Source organism: Trichosurus vulpecula, chromosome 2 (genome assembly GCF_011100635.1).
Source record: "Trichosurus vulpecula isolate mTriVul1 chromosome 2, mTriVul1.pri, whole genome shotgun sequence".
NCBI lineage: Eukaryota > Metazoa > Chordata > Mammalia > Diprotodontia > Phalangeridae > Trichosurus > Trichosurus vulpecula.
Window position 1 is genome coordinate 75,266,893 of NC_050574.1, and position 20,366 is coordinate 75,287,258.

The window sequence follows — 20,366 nt, forward strand, 5'->3', positions numbered from 1 at the left end:
AAGAAAACTGGGGCCCAGGGAGGGATGGCATTTGCCCAAAGCCAGCCAGGTCACTAGCCTAGAATTCCAATGCAGGACCTCCAAGTCATGTGTCCTTGTCACTATTCCAGAGCAGAGTGTGTTGTTGGCATGGGAGAAGTCCTGTACAAATGGAGTTCAAAGAGCTTGGAGATTGGGGATCAATTTGTGGACCAGTATGGATGAAAAGAAGAGTTCGTGAAAGAGATGAAGAGTGAAACAAGGTTAGAACCAAATCCCCGAGGGCAATGCCAGGCTATATAATAAGCGACATTTCATCCTGTAGCCATTAATGATTTTTCAAGTAGGAAAAAGAAATATGGTCAGGCACGGGTGCATCATTCTGGCAGCTGGATGACCTAGGACCATGGTGTCAATAGCAAGGATCCCTGAAGGCATGTCACTGTCAAATTAGAGGTTTGGTCTAAATGATCTTTAAGAACCTTGAGGACTGGGGCAGCTAGGTGCCACAGTGAGTACAGGACCAGCCCTGAAGTTAGGAGGACCTTAGTTCAAATGCAGCCTCAGACACTTGACACATTTACTAGCTGTGTGACCTTGGGCAAGTCACTTAACCCCAATTGCCCTGCCTTCCCCCCTCCAAAAGGGAAAAAAAAAGAATCCTGAGGACCAAGGGAACCAGTCCTCTGGCCTTTTGGGCTCCTCTTAGCTCTTTCCAAAGAAGCCTTGGTGTTTTCTCACAGAGGTCATTAGTGTAGTCAGGCCCTACCAGCAAACCAACCAGCAAGACTGGAAAGAGGAACAGGCAGGCCTTTCCCCCCCACTCCTTCCTCTGAAGGGGACCATTGCCGTCAGCATGTGTGTATGGGGGAAACCCCAACAAAGGGGGGTGTGGGTGGGTGTGTGTGTGGTGGAACCCAGCCCTGGGCTTCCTCAGAAGGCAGGTGGCTCCAAATGCTGGAAATCTGGAGCAGAAGGGGTGTCTTGGGTTTCATTCCAGAGGTTAGAGTTCACCCCAGGCCTGGTAGCAGGATCCAAGTTGGAAGGACCCTTAGAGGGTACCTAGACCAGCTTTTTTCCCAGGGGATGGCATCTTTCGATCTAACTTCTGGAGAGCTCATCAACTCCCAAGGCAGCCCATTCTATTGAGGAGCAGGTCCAAAGTCTGGAAAGCTCTTTGTTTTATCAAGCCCAAAGCAACCTTCCTGTAAGTTCCCCTATTTGCTTGTTAGCTCTATCTTCTGGAGACATATCTAATTTACTAATTGCACTCCAACCAAAACCATGAAATAAAATCCAAAGAGAAACACCACATACACACACAAAACTATCTAAAACCAAAATTTTATTAGTAATACAGCAGGAAGCAAACACTGCCTATCTAAACATACCTTTCCAGAAACCCACATCTCCCCTATATCCCCTGCACAGGCAGGGCTGCCCCTCCATGAAGGTTAAAGATACCTGAGACTAGCACTGATATCCTCTGGGCATAGTCCTACTGGGGTACAAGTCTCTGCTGTCCCTGCCTCAGGTTCTCAGGGGTCCGGGAGAAGAAAAAATACACCCAAGAGAGGGAAACTATAAAGCAGACACGGTAGCCACAGCGAGTACGAGGAGAGAGAGATTCTTAAAAACCATCTTCTTAAGTACTAACATGAAACCTCGCCGGCCCTGGGGCATCATTGGCGTACATGGTTGGGGGGCCCTGGCCAGGGCCTCGGAGGGCACACGGTGCCGAACCAGCCAGTGAGAGGCTGTTATCCTAAGGACAGAGCCTGGAGGGAGGGAGCTGGAGATGCTGAAGAGGGGAACAGACTCCTCCCCTCCCTGGCTTCTCCTCCCCTCCTTCCTGTCCTCGAGAAGAAAGAGGGCTTGGGGCATCAGCCACAGGACAGACGTTGTTGTCTCATCATTAAACTCTGATACAATGTGTACCAACAGGGCGATCGCTTCTGGTCTTGAACGGAGACTGAGATCAAGAGCAGAGAGTCAGACGAGAGATGGAGACCCAGAGCGGATGGACGAGAGACAGACAGAAACAGGGAAATGGAAGAGAGTTAAGACAATGAGACAGCGCAAAGTCAGAGGAAAGCCCAAGAGAAGAGAGAGAGGGGGGACAGAAGACATACAGAGCAGAGACGTGAGGAAGACAGAGGCGAGTCAGGTAAAGAGTGTCTTCCTTAGTCCATGACCAGAATCAATCGTTACAGTATTTCTTTGGTTTCTGGGATCCCTTTCTTGTAAGATTTTTCCTCAGGCAGATGCTCAGGAACCCACAGGGTTCCTGTGCCAAGATGAGGGGAGTTGTTAAAAACTAGCTTGTTCCATGTAGTGTCCCAGTAACTCCAGGGACACGCTGGGGGCATTGTCATAGTTAGGCTAGGTTCCATGGGAGACCGAGGCAGCCCCCAGCCCATGCCCATTCCCACGTCCACACCCTGAGGGGCTGTGAATAGCAGTGGGAACTCTCTGTGGCTCACCCACTTGGGTTCTGAGATTTGTAGCTAAGGATTTCAGCTGCCAGCTGCTGGGGGTCCAGGAGCTGTGGGAAGCGTCTCATCACAGCCTCTACCAGATGTGGGGGAAAGATGCCACAGAGCTTCACACGTAAGCTGGCCCGCTCCTTGGTGAAGCTATCTGTCCCAGCTCCCCATGTCGCCACTTCAGCACCATAGGCTGCCGGAGCACTAAGTAGATGGGGATCCCGAAGGGCCGGGGCAACCCTAGCTGCAGTGGGTGGGGGCATCTGGTATGGCTCTGACCAATACTCTCGTGGTGCATACCCCAAAGGTGGAGGATACTCTGCTGGGATGCTGAACTGCCCAGTGCCCACAGGGCGCCCATATCCTGAGAAGGAGAGGGATGAAGGGCCAGGGGGGTGCTCAGGGCCATAGGGCAGGAGGTGACCTTGGCCTAGGAAAGTGCACCTCTGTTGGTTGCTGCCACTGCTCCCAGACCTGGGAGGCTCCCCAGACTCCCCGTGGCTGCTGCTGCTCCCTCGGCTGCCCCAGAGGTCTGACATTTGACTTTCCAGGGAGCCAATGCCTGAGTCTAGGCAATCTTGGGAGAGGTAAGAGAGGGAGTCTAGGGGAGGGGGAGGCCAGTCTGCTGGGCCAAAGCCACTACTCATGCTTGGCAGGCTCCTGCCTTGGGTGTAGGCCTTAGTCTGCCCATCCCCACTGCCTCCAGAAGCCTGCTGGGGCCCTGGGAACTTCTTCTCTGGCAACCAGTGTTCCCGATCATCCTTGACAGGTAGGGACCCAGGGGCTGGAGTGGATGTGGGTGAGGGCTGGCGACATTTCTTGTCTTTCACAGGTGCCCGGGGTGGGGAGAGTCGGGCATTGGCTCGAAGTTCATCTGCCACTGAGCGCTGGGGCTGGCTCGGCCTCTCTGGGTGGTAGAACCGACATTTGATCCCATATGTACACTTCTTCCCTGTGGAGAGACTTGTGGGAGTGAGCCAGGCAAGGGAGAAGGGAGGCTCAGAGGAGAGGCTCAGGGGAAGAGGGAGGAAAATAATAATAGCTTTCACTGCTCCAACACTTTCACCCCAATCATACAAATACCACATCCCCATTTAAAGAGGACAAAATAGAGCAGAGGGTGTTTACACTGACTTCCCTAGGAATAGTGCACAAGTAAGGTCATGTAGTCCAGCATTTTAGAGGGGTGGAAGCTAAAGGCCAGAATGTGGCCTGGACTCACCCAAACTCCCACAGCTAAGGCCTAGGCCCCCTGACCTCCTATCTGGGGCTTTTCCAGTAATGGATACTTGGGAGTCAGTTGTGTCCCTGGAGGTTCCTGGGAGATGGGGTTAAGGGAGAGGCAGGGGTGAGGGAATGAGGTGTTCAGGGCCAGTCTTACCATAGGGGCAAGGCTGTTTCTTGTGCTCAAGCATGAGAGGTTTCTTCCGGAGGAAGTTATCCAGGCTGGGCCCATGTCGGCCAAGGGGGTCATCAGGTGGCATGAACCTGTCAAAAGCAAGAGAAAATCTAAGTCATTGGTTAGACATGAAGGTTCCCCTCAGTTCCCGGTTTCCTGGGGTTGGAAGTCAGGCCCCTAGCTTCTGCTTCAGGTCTAGAAGTTCCCCAAGGAGAAGAGCCCTGAAAAGATCCAAGCCCAGGGGGCAGCGCTCTGGAAATTCAGATCCTCTGGTGACATCCCCAATTTAGGCAAGAAGATGTGGCTTGAACTGCAGACACTGAGCCTGAAGACTCATCACCTGCAGACTCATAACCTGCTCATCCTCATCCCCAAGTGTGTCAAAGATGACTAAGGTGGGATGTTAGGAGACCCCTGTGTGTGGGGGTGTGGAGGTGTACGTTGGGACCTAGCAGACCAGGGCTCTCTGAACCTTTTTGCCTCATCCCGCCTGGTCTTCACTCAATAACCCCAGCCTGTCTGATAAACTGATAGGCACTCCTGCACAGACCTACAAGCCTGCCCTGCCTCGGTGTCCATTCGGTACAGGCACCCAGTGAGGAGCAAGGGGGAGCCTGCCTTTGTTCAAGTGGCCTCCAAGTCTGGAATGCCCCTGGCTAATCAGGATAATCCCTGGCTTCCACCAAGCAGAGCTCAGGGCCCATTTCCTACAGGATGTCTTTCCGTGATCCTTTCTCTTGTTCCTGAGATTACTTTGTAGCCATTTGTATACTTTGTTATTTTTGTGTGTCTATGTTATATTCCCGCAGGCAGCAGGCAAGTTCTTTTAGGCCAACCTCTTTCATTTTCGTCTTCACAACCCCAACTCCTAGTACAGAGCCTAGCACAGGGTATGGGTTTAATCAATGTTTTAATTACACTGAACCTCCAGAGACCCTCCCTCACTGCCCCACATGCGGGCCGGGAGGAGGATGGGGACGTACTTATCATTGACGAAAGAGTACATAAGCAGCCTCTCCTCAATGAACCTCTTCCATTCCAACCGCTCACACTGCAAGTCCCTGTAGGTGTCATTGGAGACTATGATGCCATCAGAATCGAATGCAAGCTTCACTATGAAGCGGTCGTCATAGCACACGACCCGCTTACCCCCCACACGCCGGGATGGCGTGAATACCAAGATCTTCTTCTTCTCCAGCTCACGAAGAATGTGCTGATCTGCAGAGAGGATGCAGGAAGCCGATGGTAGACAACCTGGGACTGCCTGGCCCTGGCTACCTCTTCCACCTCAGGGATTCAGGAGTGAGTGGACCAGGTGAGCTCAGAATTCCTTTCAGCTTTAAATCTATGAGATTCTATCTGCTGGGGACCTGAGCTGACTCAAACACTGCCCAACGCAAATTGGATCTGGACCTGCTAGTTTCATTCTGAACTGGTGGCTTTAGAAAACAATGAGGTTGGTTGTAATTCAAACGGATTTACAAAGATGCTTTTTTTTTTTGAGGGGAAAAAAGGGAACTACCTACCCTCTTGGGGTTCTTGGCTCAGCAAAATACCTTTCTCTTTGAATGTGGCGCTCTGTATGGTGGCACTGAGTCTATCCCAGCCAAGGGAGTCCCCGTGGCTGAGGTCCTCCACCTGCCAACTGGTCTGAGTTGGGAGTCCTGGCTTCTCCTCTTATATGGACCGTGTGACCCTAGGGGGAGCTGGGTTATCATCTGTAAAATGGGGTGCCTTCATTGCTGACCTCATGGGCCTGGCATGAGGGAAACATTTTGTAAACCTTCAGAAGTCTTAGAAATGGGATCAACTTGATCACCACTGAGAAGTACAACAATCTCAACCTTGACCTTGACTTGGTCAGTACTGGACAGTGCTGGTGGTGGCCAGTGGCGGCAGCAGCAGCAGCACATCCTTCCTTCCCTTGCTCCCATGCAGCAACCCGCAACTCCACCTTAGGGACCTTGAGGCTCTGAAAGTTCCCAAGGGGCTCCTTTCCCACAGAAACATGGGGTCTTCAACCCCTTGCAAGGGAAACCTGGGCTGGAAGGCAGGGTTTCTTGCCAAGAGGAAGGTAGATGCAATGACTTTCATCAACCCTCAAGAGAGAGACCTATGTCCATCCAGCAGGGAGAGGGGAGGAATGTGAAACTACTGTCTGACCTCTATTTTTCTGAATCCCTGCTTGAGCAGCGGATGGAGAGGTGGGGAAATGGACATTCTCTTCCAAGACTCTGGCTTGCCCCCCACTTCCCTCCCCACTCCTGGAGGCCTGGGCTCTTCATGTCTCCCCTTACCTGTGATAGGCACATCGGCACGTGGCTGCTCTTTCCTCCACAGTGGTACAAAAACTGTGATATCTGAGTGGCCACGTTCCAGGAACCAGTTCACAGCCAGCAAGATGCCCCGACATGAGAAAACCTCCTTATTTCCATGGCTAGAAGGTGGGTGGAAATCACAGGGTAAATCCATAGAGAAGAGGGAGAAGAAAACAAGAGACACGTAGGACAGAGGGTTCAGTTTTTATCAGGTCAGAGAGGAAGGGAGAGAGGCTTGGCTCGGCACAGTTGCTGCATGGCCTCCTGAGACCTGAATTTCTTCATCCGAGGAATGAGAAGAATCGGATACTAACAGGTAACTCCCTTAGGCTTCTGGCTCTCACGTTCCAGCCCAGTTTCCCATAGCGCTACCAGCAGGGAATTCCCCTTTTGCCCTCTCCCCCCTTCAAAGTGAGGAAACACCCAGGAATCTGGCAGCTCCTACGCCCCATGGGGTCAGACACACTTTGCAACATCAGCTGAGGCTGGGGGAAGGGATGTGGAGATTTTTGGTTTCTGTGCCTACCTGGGGTAGTGTGGCAGAGTAGAAGAAAGTCAGAGACTTGGGAGTTTTAAACCCAGCTCTGCTACCCAATATCCTATTGACTTAGGGGCAAATCACTTCCCTTTGGGCCTCATTTTCCTCTTGTATGAAATGCACAATCTCGAAGGTACCACATTTCAGCTCTGAAAATCAACAATGTTATGACTCTATACCTGTAACCGTAGCTACGTCATCTACATGAGACAAGTAGATGGGACTTGGAGTCAGAAAGACTTCAGTTCAAGTTTGGTCTCAGACGCTTACTTAGCTGCATGACCTTGTCCAAGTCACTTAACCTCTGTCAGCCACAATTTTCTGATACACAAAACAGGGATAATAATAGCACCTACTCCCCAGGGGTGTCATGAAGATCAAATGAGATAAGATTTGTAAACCTTAAAGCCCTACACAAATACAGTTGTTACTATTATCATTCTAGGACCTTACCTATCTCCAAACAATGTATCTCCAAGGAGGTACACTGGCCAAGGAGGCAGGATCTCTTGCCCTGCTTCTTCTATGAATCTGCCATATATGAGATGAGGCAAGTTCCTTCCTTCCTCTCTGGGCCTCAATTCCCTCATCTATAAACAGAAGAGACTGGACTAAATGGTTCCTGAAATCCTTTCCTACTATAAAAACGACTCGGTCATTCAATAAAATTCTAGAATTCTACACCTGGGAGTCAAGAGACCGGTGTGAACATAGGCAAGGATTTTTTTTTCCTCTCTAGGGTTTCAGTTTCCACATCTGTAAAGCAAAGTATGTATATTTTTGTGTGTCTTTAAAGTCCTTTACAATTCTGAAGCTATTAATTCAAAGGTCTATGATTTAAACCCTCCCTTTCCAATTCCCATCTCAAGATGGAAATGAAGGTCAAAGCTCTGGGAATGAGTAAGCCACTCCTGGAAGGCCTCAAAATGGATCAAGATCATTTCAAATTTAAATAAACCCCATACTCAAACCCTTAACCCCCAGCTATTACAAAAAGGCTAAGAGGAGATAGACCTAGGTGGGTCTGGGGATGGCTCGTAGGAAACCAGCAGCTACTCAAATATCCCTGCTGAGGGCGGTATGAAAATTCAATAAACATTCATTAAGTGTCTGCTCCATGCCAGGTGCAGTGCTGAGGGCTAGGGATACAAAAAGAGGCAAAAGACAGTCCCTGCTCTCAAGGAGTTTGTAATCTAATAGAGACAGCATGCAAACAAATATATACAAAGCAATCTATATACAGGATAAAGAGGAAATAAGTAACAGAGGGAAGGCTCTGCGATTAAGAAGGGGTGGGGAATAGTACTTCTGTCATTTCCTTCAAGTCTCCAATGAAAATCTTCCTCCACTGCCCCAACAGAGCCTGGGCTCTAGAAGACTCTGCTGGCCAAAGGCAATCTCCAGAGAACCCACCACAGGTAGGCTGAAAAGGATTTGAGTGTGTGGGCTGAGAACTGGCTTGACAAAATGAGGAGACTCCTCAGCATGATCTCTGGCTAGAGAAGACAGGATGAAGAATTGGGGGAGGTCTTAGAATTCTAGGATCATAGCTCCAGAGCTGAAAGGGACCTCAGAAGTCACCTAGTCCCCCTCCCAGGTTATAGATGAGGAAACTGAAGCCCACGGAAGTAACCTGCCCAAGGTCATACAAGTAATAAGTAAGGCGGGATCTGAATCCAAGTTCTTCTGGATTCAAAGTCCAGCACTCTATCCATGACAAATTAACTCCTTCATTTTACAAATGAAGAAACTGAGGACCAGAGACAGACTAAGTGACGTGTGTCATAAGGTCACACAGGTAGGAAGTAGTAGAAAGAGATTTGGGCACTGAAGAAATCTACTTTTGGAATCCTTCTGCCACCCAGTCAACTGACCCCAGTGACCACGCCAGAAGAACGAAATCTCCTTCCTGTTCTTCCTAGTCACTTGTATCTATCTTCCTTGTATGCTCTTTATATTTGTGTCTGCACATACTTGTGCAGTGTATGTACTCGTTTCCTTGTTAGATTCTCAGCTCCTTGTGAGAAGGAATTTTTTCATTCTTTGGATCTATATCCCCAGCATCTGGCGTAGTACCTAGAACATGGAAGGAGGTTTTAAGAAATGCTTGCTGATTGACTAACGTATCTGTCACTCTCTAAATCAGGTGTTCTTCACCTGGGGCCATGGATTTAAAAAATATATATTCTGAAATATATATTCTTCATTATAATCAGTTTCCTTTATAACCCTATGCATTTTATTTTGTATTTAAATACAATATTCTGAACAAGGGTCTGAAGGCTGGAGCCAGTGGCTCCAGGACACAGGCTTAAGAAGCCCTGCTCTAAATAAACTCCCCTAGACTGGAGGTTTGGGGAAGAAGGCAGTACCTAATGTAGGTCTGGAATGAGATAACCAGACATCTGGGTTCTCCTCAGTACTGTCTGAGCCTCAGTTTCCTAGTCTATAACTTGGCTGGGGGGGGGGAGGTGGGTAATGATCCTCATTTCCCCCACTCTCAGTGGAAAAACAGTGCCACTGTGGCTAAATAGAGCCTTTTCCCCTCAGTCCAAGTATGACGAGGAGGGCAATCGGGAGAGACAAGGGGCTGGTAAACCACCTTCTGTTCTCCCTTTCAATTCAGTACCCTATGGTTGCCATGTAACCAGGTCTGGCTGCACATTAACTCAAGGTGGCAGAGGGTTTCCAAGCAATCAAGGGCCCTGATGACTCGGGGTGGGAGGTCCAGGCTGCCAACTCCCTATCCCCACTGGCCTCTCTCCCACTGCCTACTCCTCCCTCCCTAACACTCCCCCTCCACCCTAAATGAGAATTGAAAACTCATACATCTGGCAAAATCAGACAGACTAATCTTACGTAAAGAAGGCAGTGCCGCTGAAAACCACATCCTGTCGGGGATGTTCCCATTTCTAAGGCGTCTGTCCGCCTGCCCACTTTCCTCCCAACCAAGCCAAAATGAACCCAGAAAGCAGCTGGGGGGAGGGGTGGAGAGCCCCCAGTTAGGGTACAAGGAAGCTTCTAGGGAAGGTGTCTAGAAAAGATACCAGAAGGCTGAGCAGGAAGGCCAGGAAAGCTGGGGGAACCTGGGTCTCCTTTATTCTTGAATTTCCTCCTTGAAAATGAAGCCCTGGACCTCCAAGGTCCCTTCTAAGAACTCTGACCCCATCAGACTCTTCTCTGAGCTCTGGGTAAATTGTGGGGCCAGCACAGCACCAGGCCAGCTCCATCTCCTCTCCACTGGAAACCCTCCTCCCTGGGCAAGAACAGGTTTTCTCTTCTTGGCTCTGTGTGCTCAGCTTATTCTTATATTATTATTAGAATACCTCCTCCTGGGTGTTCTAATCCCAGCCAGCCAGCAAGGGACCAGCTAGGAAGAGGTCAGCCAGCTAGCTAGTCAAACCCCCCTCCTTTAGTAAAGGAGGAAGTTGAGGCCTGTGATTTGTTCAAGGTCACCCGCAGGGCTGGGACTGGTTCAGAGATCTGACTTTTAGCCCAGGACTCTTGCCTTTATATAGTATTGCCCTCCTCGGCCTCATTTCTAGGAAGCTGGAGAGGAAGAGCACTGAACCCCAGAGAAGTCAGAATGGAAGTACCATGGTGGGCGATGCTCACCGAGCCTCTAGCCAGGTGTAGAACTGGGATTGTGGGCAATGGATGTAGAGGGAACAGAAGGCAGTCCCCACCTTCCCCTCCCATCCTGCACACCCCCCCCCCCCCCATGGTGATTTCAAAACTCCCTCTACTGATTCAGGATGGATGCTCCTTGGTTTTAGTTTCTCCCTCCTCATGTCTGAATCCCAGTTTCATTTAAGCCTCAGCTAAAATCCCACCTTCTGCAAGATCCTCCTTAATTCTAGTGCCTTTCCTTTGCTGACTAGTTCTGATTTATCTTGTCTATATCTGGTCTACATGTAGATGTCTGCATATCATCTCTTCTATTGGACTGCTCTCTTGGAGGGTAGGGACGGCTTGACTTTGTTTCTGTCTCCAGGGCTGAACACAGTGGCTGGCACATAGCAGGCCCATATAAATGCTTATTGACTTGATTAGATTTTTAGAGAGCTGCCTGCAGGCACAGAGAGGTTATATGATGTGCCCATAATCACCCATTGCTATAATGTGTTAAGAGTAAGGCCTTGCAAGAAAAAGCAGTTATAGTGGAAGGGAAGAGGGGGCAAATGAGGGGGAACGAGTGAATCTTGCCCTCATCGGATTTGATTTAGGAGGGAATAACATACACACTCAATTGGGCATCTTATCTTACAGGAAAGTAGGGGGGAAGGGAATGGAGGGGGAATAATAGAAGGGAGGGCAGATTGGGGAGGAGGTTGTCAAAAGCAAACACTTTTGAAAAGTGATGGGGTCAAGGGAGAAAACTGAATAAAGGGGGACAGGACAGGATGGAGGGAAATATAGTTAATCTTTTACAACATGAATATTATGGAAGTGTTTTGCATAATGCTACATATGTGGCCTATGTTGAATTGCTTGCCTTCTCAAGGAGGGTGGGTGGGGAGGGAAGAAGAGAGAGAATTTAGAACTCAAAGATCTAAAAACAAATGTTCAAAAAAAGTTGTTTTTACGTGCAACTGGGAAATAAGATATACAGGCAATGGGGTATAGAAATCTATCTTGCCCTACGAGAAAATAAGGGGGAAAGGGATTGGCGGGGGGAGTGGGGTGACAGAAGGGAGGGCAGACTGGGGAAAGGGGCAATCAGAATATATGCTATGGGGGGTGGGGTGGGGTAGAAATGAGAAGAAAATGTGTAACTCAAAATCTTGTGGAAATCAATGTTGAAAACTATTAAATAACAAAAAATAAATTTAAAAAAAGATTAATACCTTGAACTCAGGAATTTTTGACAGTAAGGTTGGCATTCATTTAGTTGAGAGAATGAACACAAACGTATGCCAGCACGTGTGCACACAAACACACACTCACCCACCCCTGGGTTTAGTGAGATTAGTCACAGGAAGTTTCCTGGAAGAAGCTGGCTGGCTGGCTTAGGTATAACATACCCTTCATCTCTCTACTTCCTGCTGCCATGTGTGTTTGGGGTTAGGGGTGGGATGAGACACATTATGGTAGCAATCCCATTCACTCGTCCCTGGGGAATCTCAAACAGCTGCTGGCCTCCTCAGCTCAGAGGCAAAACACCTAGCTTACTCCGGGCTCTTTACCCACATGTATAAACATGTCAGAAAGGCCCTGTTTGGGTGTGGGGACAGACACGTGCCAACACACACACACACACACACACACACACACACACACACACACAGCCTTCCTGCTCAGAGGGTGGGCACTAGGTCTTAGCTTGTGCCTCCCTCACAGATAAGGCCTATGGCTCTAGCTACAAAACCAGGGCCTGCTTGTTCTAGGAAGATTCCTGAGCCCAGCTCACTCTCCCCACAAGGGTCAGTCTAGCCTTGGGAGACCTCAGGAGGAAGGAGAAGTGAGGGGGACAGTAAAGACTAGGGCATTCCCCAATTCCCTCCATCCTCCCCTGCCATGGCTCATTAGTAAGGTTCCCAATGGAGACTCTGAAGGAACCTGAGACTCCCTCTTCTCTCAGGGTCTCAAAAACTCCCTTCTATTTTATTTCTCAAGGCCATTTTCTTCCTAGAGCCACTGCCTACTTGTCCCTTTGTTCCCCCCCAGACAGTCAGAACCCAAAAGAATCCTCTGCTCAGTCTCCTTTCTGAGGGGTCAGTCTTAGTGTGAAATCCTGAGAAGACAAAAACACCCAACACAGCTTTTGTGGGGAGGGCAATTCAGTGAGAAGGAAAGGCCAGCCTCGATATCACCCTTGAAGGTCCCTAACCTAAAGGCTCAACTTCCCACTACCCCATAATGGAAGCTACTTCTTTTTGTCCTTGTGTCCTCAGGGTCTAATATGACACAATGGTTAGAGCTGGCCTGGAAGCCAAGAGACACCTCACTGCATTCAAGGCCATCGTGACCAGGATGATGAAGGCCCTAACTTCTTCATGCCCTGGGTGACTCTCATCAGGCTGTGAGTTGCAGGGAACTGCTGACTGGCACTAGGGAGGGAGTTAACCTCACCTAGGAATTCCCTGGGCAAGAAGTCACAGGTCAGATCTCTAGCTCAATCTCTAAGGTCTAGCTCAGGACCTGGCACACAGTAGGTGGTTGAAAAATGCCAGCTGAATCAAAACATGCCCCTTCTAGCTCTGACAATCTGTGTTCTAGAGAACATGTGCCTTTCTTCTTGGAAAGGGTGGCCTAATTCTAAACTTTTAATGTTTAATAAAAGCTTTCTTTCTAATTAAAGCAGCTTGCCCCTAAGCTTGAGAAGGAGTGGGGGGTGGGGGGAGAGAGGAGGGTTATGGCCAGACAGGCTCTCCCAGAGTCCCCTGGGAAGGGAAAGAAGAAGCCCTCCCCAGGTAATCTGATTTGGCAACAGGCTAAGAAAATTCCCTTAGAAGGAAATGAGAGGTTAATTTCCACCTGATTTGCATATGGTGGGGGCGCTAGAGGGGTGGGGGGTGGAGGGGGGTTGTAGTCAGGCAGGGCAGGGACACAGTTTGCAACACAGCCAATACAGGAAGTCAGGGCTGGAATTCCCCTCCTGGGGAGCAATGAAAACCCCAGCCAGCAGGGGACTGTGGTCCCAGCTCGGCCTGACCTCTCTCCTCTCCCACTCCACATGGCTCCCGGGGCTGGGCTGGGCCTTTCTTGTCTGCTCCAGGCCTGGCTGGGCTGGATTACCTCCCCCACATTCTCCCTCCCCCACACACTGTTTTCCCAGTTCAATCTACTATACACATGCCAAGAAGCAGAAAGAACTTCTCCTCCCCACCCCAAAACTGACCGTATACAAATATATACCTGCGCTCTTCCGCCCCCATACACTTACTTACAGGGCCTAGAGGCACCCCAATATACACCAATAAACAATACACACTGTAGCACACTGATACCCAGTCCCCTTCACACTATCCTGATATATCACACCCCAAAACCAATCTCACCGCAGACTCTTTTCAAATAGAAGGGTCATGGATTTGGAGCGGGAAGGGCCTTCAGGTGCCAACTAATCATTTATTAAGCTCCTCCTCAGCGCCAGGCACTGTGCTGGGTGCTGAGGATATAACAACTCCTGTTCTCCAGGACCTGATAAAGGAGTTGAAACCCCTCATTTAACATGATAGGGAAATGGAGGTTCAGAGAGGGCCAAAAATTGCCCATCACCACACAGGGAAGTGGGGAATTGGCCCTCCCAGGCCCTCCCACTCCAAATGTAGGATTTGAACTCTTAATCCAACCCAACATACCCATATACTACATACCTACTTTGACTAGGTACTATGTTAGGATGCAAAGACAAATAAAAAAAAATAATTCTTAACCTGGAGACACTTACATTCTCCACACTTCTAAATATCATACAAACCAGTATTCAGAACCTACACAACACAACTGCATACCACACAGAGACCCAGACTGATCCCAAATTCATACTATACCAGAAAGACTCTGGACCATTCTTCCCACTTCAGATAGCCCAATTGTCTAAGCAAAGACTCCACACCCCCTACCTCCATTCCCTTGGACACCAACAATGAAGAGCATGAGGGGGCTGGAGGTAACAGGGAAGCCCTCTCAAGCTACTGCTGAACAGGGCTGTGCCATCGACAGTGAGGGTCAAGAGCCCCACTAGTCACTAAACTGTGACTTGCCAGGCTTTCTCTCAGAAAGTCTTCCCTCAACCTCCAGGTAGCCCCAGACCCAGCTTGTCTTAGGTCCAACTATAGAACTGGACTTGACCTTGGCTGTGCCAGGGACTGTTAAGAGTGGGGGAAGCTGCAAGATATTAGAAGTCCCCAGAATCCAAGGCCACCCTAGCTATTCCCCTCCTCTTTCAGTCCAGGCCAATACAGATCTCCCGGGGTAAGAGCAGAAAGAATGGAACTCATTAGTCAGAAGTCCCGGAGTCTCAGATACTTGCTGTATGACCTCGTCCAAGTTTACAATCCTGAATCTATGAGCCTAAGATCCTTCCCTCTCTGCCCGTTTTCTCACATGTAAAGCAAGGAAAGCATGCCACTATCTAACTCCCTAAATCAGGAGTGTCCCATTTGAAGAACCCTCAAGAAACTTCCTCCTGTCTTCAGTTAAAAAAAAATCATTTTTTAAAACTACATAACAACCCACTCAGATTTCCAATTAGTCAGCTGTAAAGTTCTAGGTGATCAGCCTTCATTTTACTGAGGAGAAAACAGAGACCCTGGCACAGGAAGGAAATTGGCCAAGGTCATAGGGAGTCAGTGGCAGAACCAGCATTAGAACTTAGGTCTCCTGGCTCCTGGTCTCAGGCTCTCTTTGCCTAGCATAAGCTATTTCCAAACCACCCATTTCCTTTCCCCTAAAGCTGACCCCTGACCTTTTCCCTCTCCAGACACCAGGGCCCTTTGTACCAGCTAGCTAAGAGGAAAGGCTTAGCCTCTAGTCTGACCCGTTCTCCTGGACCTCCCAGTAACACCTCCAGGACCACTTTACTCCCAGCCCTCCAGCTGGGCCAGAGCAGAAAGGCTGGGAACTCATTAGACCTTGCTATTTCTCCAAGTCCTTGCTTAAAGGAGGACCACCCCCTCTCCCCAGCAAGCCACCCCATTGCCTTCTCCCTCACCCAGGGGAGTTCCTGCCTGAGTCCAAAGCTTTCATGTCAGGAGGCGCTGTCCCCAGCCAGCTCCAGGAAGCACCTTCCCTATGGCTCAGGGCTCTAGCAGGGACAGTCCCCTGAGTCAGAGGGGCAGGTGAGTCACTGGTTCACCTGAGGTCTAAGCTCACTCACCCCTGGGTCCACCCACTCACTCCAAAGGCCAGGAATTGACAAGGATTTAGTGCAGGTCCTTGCAGGCAGAGTTGGGGGCAACTCTTCCTGCAGTTGATGAGGAGGGGATATCTTAGCATCAAGAGTTTTAATGTTTTCAAAGGCCTTACATACACAGCCTAACAACCCTTCAAGGCAAGAAAATTCAGTCTCACAGAAATTAAATGACTTTCCTGAGGCCTCAGTGGCTAGTAGATGTAAAGAGTTGCAATTTCAACCCAAGTCTTCCCAACTCCAAGAGTGGCACTCAATCCCTTGTACACATTTCCTCAGAGAGATGATGAAGTTGGCATTTCCTCACTTGGAACCCGAGAGCTCCTTTGGGCTCCACATTCTTCTGGACCTAATACCATTTTAGAAATGAGGAAACTGAGGCCAGCAGAGATGCAAACCCATTCCTCCCTGATGATTTCCACCCTGGGAGGAGCCCCACTGAAATGCTGGTGCCTTGTCCTCCTATAGGCATTCTAGGTGATAGACTTGTGCTCTGGTGATGGCAGAATTGTATACCCATCACTACCAAAAAGTGAGCTGCACAAAGCATTTAATAAATGTTTGTTTAACAGATCACAAACAAAAGCCCTGCCATGTTACCCCTGCATGTGTAACCAAGATTACCACAAAACAGGACTGCAAGTGAGGGCCAGGACAAATATGCTCATGACATTCCAAGCTCCTAGTAAACCAGCATGAAAGCAGAGGAAGAGACAAAATGATACCCAGAGTGTGTGAACAGACCTCATGGCTACATTGCTCCCATCGATGACCACTGGCCTCAGGTTGCTGGCTTCCTTGTCCTCAGGGGGTAGAGAGCAAGGGACGGGTGCCTTTGGGGTCCCTCCACCTCGGGGCACCAGCGGGGGCTCGGTGGGCCCATCCAGTGGGGCTTCCCGCTCTGTGGCTGGTCCGTGTTTCACCAGCTCACCCAGGACAGTGTTGGTGTCAGCGTGAAGTCCCAGCTTGTGTAGGACCCCGTGGATCTCCCCAGATGAGTAGCCTAGTTTCCGGAAAAAGTCCACTTTCATCTGTAGCTCTGTATCATCCATCCCTTCTGGTTGGCCTGGTTCTGGGGCCACCATCACAGTTCTGTTATGTGGGGAGCCAGGTCGGCTGGGTTGGGGGCTTCCCCGCTGTCTGGGAAGGGGTCCCAGGCTGTTGGGTCCCAGAGAGGCATTCTCCTGGACAGCTGAAAGACTCATGGCAGGGCTGGCTTGATGGAAATGGCCCTCACTTCGAGGAGTAAGGACCTCGGGGGACCTCTGGTCCACATTCATCCTTCTCTTCCTGAAGGCTCAAGCTGCCAGTTCCTTCCAGCTTCTGTGAACCAATCAAGCAGATGCTCACTTAAGCAGGGGGGTTAGGACAGAAGAGGTGGGTGACATTCATTTAGGCTTCTTATGTGGACCTGGGTTCAAATCTCAGTTCTGCCACTGACTTTTGGTGCAACTTGGGCCCAAAACTTCCTAGCTCTGAGCCTCAGTGTCCTCATCTAGGAAGGAACTAGATGATTTTTTTTTCCCTAGTTTTAAGGCTTAGTTATACTGTGAAACCAAAACCTCCTGTACTCTTGGCCACCATCTTGCTAGGGAAATTGAGGCCAGAAATGCAGAGCCCAGATAAGGCTCACAAGACCCCGCCTCCCTAACATTTTCACCTCCCCAATAAGCCTCAGGAGCTAAGACCTCTCCGAGATGCCCCCTCCCATAAACCTCTTCGGTTTGGGGGAAGGGAGAGCGCACAGACCATCCCTCCCACTGGTCCTGGGCAGCTGCTTCCAGTTGTCTCTCTCCCTCCCCACCCCTCTAACTAGGTGAAGCCTGAGGGAGAGACCAGATAACCTTGACAGATTGGGAAATGGGGTGGGGGAGGTCAAGAAATCAGACTAAACTAGGTGGCGAATTCACTCCCCGCACCAGTCCAGCACAGGGAAGACCTGGCCAAGGTCGCAATCTCACCGTGGGAGTGATGGTGGGGAGGGGGTTGCTACAGAGCCTGTTTCTTAGGTCCAGGCACGAGACAGCGGTCCCGAGGCATCGCCAAGGTCACGGAGCTTGGGCGCCCGGGAGAGAGAAGTTTCCAAAACTGCTGAAGGAGCAGAAAAGTACGTAGGAAACTTTCGAGGGAAGTGAGGGCGGGGGAGCGGCGAAGAAGACAAATGTCGGGTCTGGTCCAGGCTAATCCCGGCCCAGGGGGTTGGGGCCGGTCCCCCCGCTCCGCCCCGGGCCCTGGAGGCTCCGGCCTGACCCTGGGGCCGGACTCCGTCTCGGGCTTCCTCTTCAGGCCCAGTCCGGAGATGGACGACAGCTGCCCGGCCGCCCCCCCAGGCCCCCTCTGCCCCTCCAGGACTTGGTCCCTACTTTGGCGACAACTTCAGCTAAGTTGGGGGAGGAGTGCTCCGGGCTCGAGCTGGGGACCAGATTCCCCCCCGCCCCCGCCTCCCCGGCCGCCCCTCTTCACCCGCCCCGCCCGCGCCGGGATCTTCCTACCCGGCCGTGCGCCGTCCCCAGCAGTGTCTCCATGGGGGTCCGACTCCGGGGGGCAGGGCTCGTCCCCGGGGCTTTATACCGGGGGGCGGGCAGGTCCCGACAGGTGGCGGCGGTTTCGAAGACGCGGAGAGACGGAGCGGCGGCGGCGGCGGCAGCGGCCCTTTAGGAGGAGGAGGAGAGGGAGGAGGCAGTGGCGGGGCCGGGCCGGGCAGAGGTGGGGAGGCGGGACCGCCCCTTCCTGCTCCTCCCCCCTCTCCGGCCAGGCCGGTCTTCTCGGACACGCCTTCCCCCACCCCGCTCCCCAACCCGGCCCTCTCTCCCCTGGGCCAGTCCAGCGTCTGGATCGGCGTTGGTCGGAGGGCCACGCCTGGACTCTCTACTGGCCGAAGGCACCCGGCTTTCGCCCCTGACTAGCTCCTCCGGCCCCCGTGGAGCACGGCTTCCACGTGGGGTTGGGGCCAAGGAAGAGGAAGTGTGGAAAGGGGAGGGCGGGCCCACGGGGCAGCTGCTTCTGTCTACACCTGGCCTTCCTTCAACGTCATTTCATTTTTGAGGCCTTTGGGGGTCGGGGTGAAGAGACAAGGTCATATAATGGAAAAAGAGCGCAGGATCCAGGGTTCAGAGGACCTGGGTGCAAAACCGAGGGCGAGCCCCTTCCTCCCTCTGGGCCTCAGTTCCTGATTTGTAAAGCCAAGGGATTGGATTAGATAACCTCTCAATTCATTCTTGTCCCAGTTTGTCCTAAGGAGCCGCACCACGTACACGCATGTACAGAGAGACACTTAATCCACACACTCCCAGTGCGGTCCACGTCTGGCAGCCGGGGTTAGTGGGAAAAGCTGCGTCTACCTACTTGACACTTCCTAGGAATACGAGGCAAGACACCTCACTTCCCGGAGTCTCAATTTTCTCCTCTGTCAAAAGGACGGTAATAATTGTAGCACCTATCTCACAGGATTGTTATTAAGATTAGTCAAATGAGATAACCCACATAATACCTGGGCTATATTTTCTAAGTCTAAAAGTTCTACAGTAAAGTCTATTATTATATGCACACATATGTATATATGTATGTGTATATATGTGTGTATTTATGTATACACACGCACACACACACACACACTCTGGCCTTTATTATTCACTCTCACAACTATTGCCTGCCCAAACCACACTCAATTAAATTCAATCCATTCCCACAAGCATCTACTATATGCAAAATATTGTGTAACAGACAGAAGCATCAATTCCTGGTTTCAAGATGCCTACAATCTATAAGGCAGGAGAGACCATCCATCCTTCCCTCTCTATTGACTGGGTTTTAGGTACAGGTCTTCTCAGGGACAATGGGGGGTGGACCCACCTCTAAGCACCTATGTCATTAGTACCTACTGTGTGTGGGGGCCCTGTTTTCCACCTGCTGGGGAGACCTGGTCCTTGCCTCCCTAGAGAGTTCAAAGCCTTTTTTCGGGGAGGAGAAAGATAATTAAAGACACAGTTAACCAATCAACAAGCCATTTTTAGCACTTACTGTATGCTAGGCACTGGGGACACAAAATGCAAAAGGGCAAAATTCCCTGCCTTCAAGGAGTTCACAAATAAATACATATTAGGTATTTACAATGTAAACACACAGGGATTGGGGTGTGGAGGAAATGAACAATACCATGATTTGCTAAGTGGCCACAGAAAGACACACTATATAAATATTATGGAAGGTTGCTGGAAGGAGAGCTGACTTTGTGTTGGAGAGGTTATATGAAAGGCCTCTCAGCAGAGGTAAGATTAGAGATGGGGAGGATTTGGAAGAGTGGAGAGGAATCAGGGAAAGGGGAAATCCAGAGGAACTCAAGAGTGGAATGCTTTTGGAAATGTAGCAGGCCCTATGGGCTCCTTCCTCCCAAATTCTGCTTGCAGTGGTGGTAAATCCCTCATACTTAGGGGTCTGCACATGGAAGCTGAATGTTGACTTGTTGGAGATGCTACTGAGGGGAATTCCTTTTGAGGTATGGGCTGGACCTCTGAGGTCCATCAAACTTCTCTGAGAAGCAACTGACTCACTCACTGAGGACTCTCTCTTCTCCAGGTAAATTAGCCAATAAGCATTTATTAAGTATTTGCGGTGTTCTAGGAATTCTGCTAAGCACTAGGGATAAAAAGAAAGGAAAAAAAAAAGACAGTCCCTGCCTTGGAGGAACTCACAATCTAATGAGGGTCCCTGAAGATACTAGTATTCTGACCCTTCCATTATGAACTCCTGAGGGACAGTGACATATTAAGTGATACTTGGAATTTACCAG

General features: G+C 50.3%; 1 protein-coding gene across 1 annotated transcript; it reads right to left on the reverse strand.

Moving 5' to 3' along the window:
* Positions 1-1,306: 1,306 nt before the first annotated feature.
* Positions 1,307-18,215, reverse strand: ZC3H12A (zinc finger CCCH-type containing 12A). The gene is made up of 6 exons (XM_036747934.1): positions 18,070-18,215; positions 16,322-16,900; positions 6,162-6,301; positions 4,848-5,082; positions 3,847-3,953; positions 1,307-3,417 (listed from the first exon to the last, which is right to left on the reverse strand). The coding sequence occupies exons 2-6, from the start codon at positions 16,855-16,857 to the stop codon at positions 2,459-2,461; spliced, it is 1,977 nt and encodes a 658-aa protein (XP_036603829.1). The 5' UTR covers positions 16,858-16,900; positions 18,070-18,215; the 3' UTR covers positions 1,307-2,458.
* Positions 18,216-20,366: the final 2,151 nt, after the last annotated feature.

Bases quoted from the DNA above. Each gene is read 5' to 3' on its own strand.
- ZC3H12A (XM_036747934.1), bottom strand. From the start codon at position 16,857: ATGAATGTGGACCAGAGGTCCCCCGAGGTCCTTACTCCTCGAAGTGAG. The intron at 6,302-16,321 runs GTCTGTTCACAC...CCCACCTTCTAG, and splicing joins GGGAGCAATGTAGCCATGAG to CCATGGAAATAAGGAGGTTT. The intron at 5,083-6,161 runs GTAAGGGGAGAC...TCCTCTCTGCAG, and splicing joins TGCCGATGTGCCTATCACAG to ATCAGCACATTCTTCGTGAG.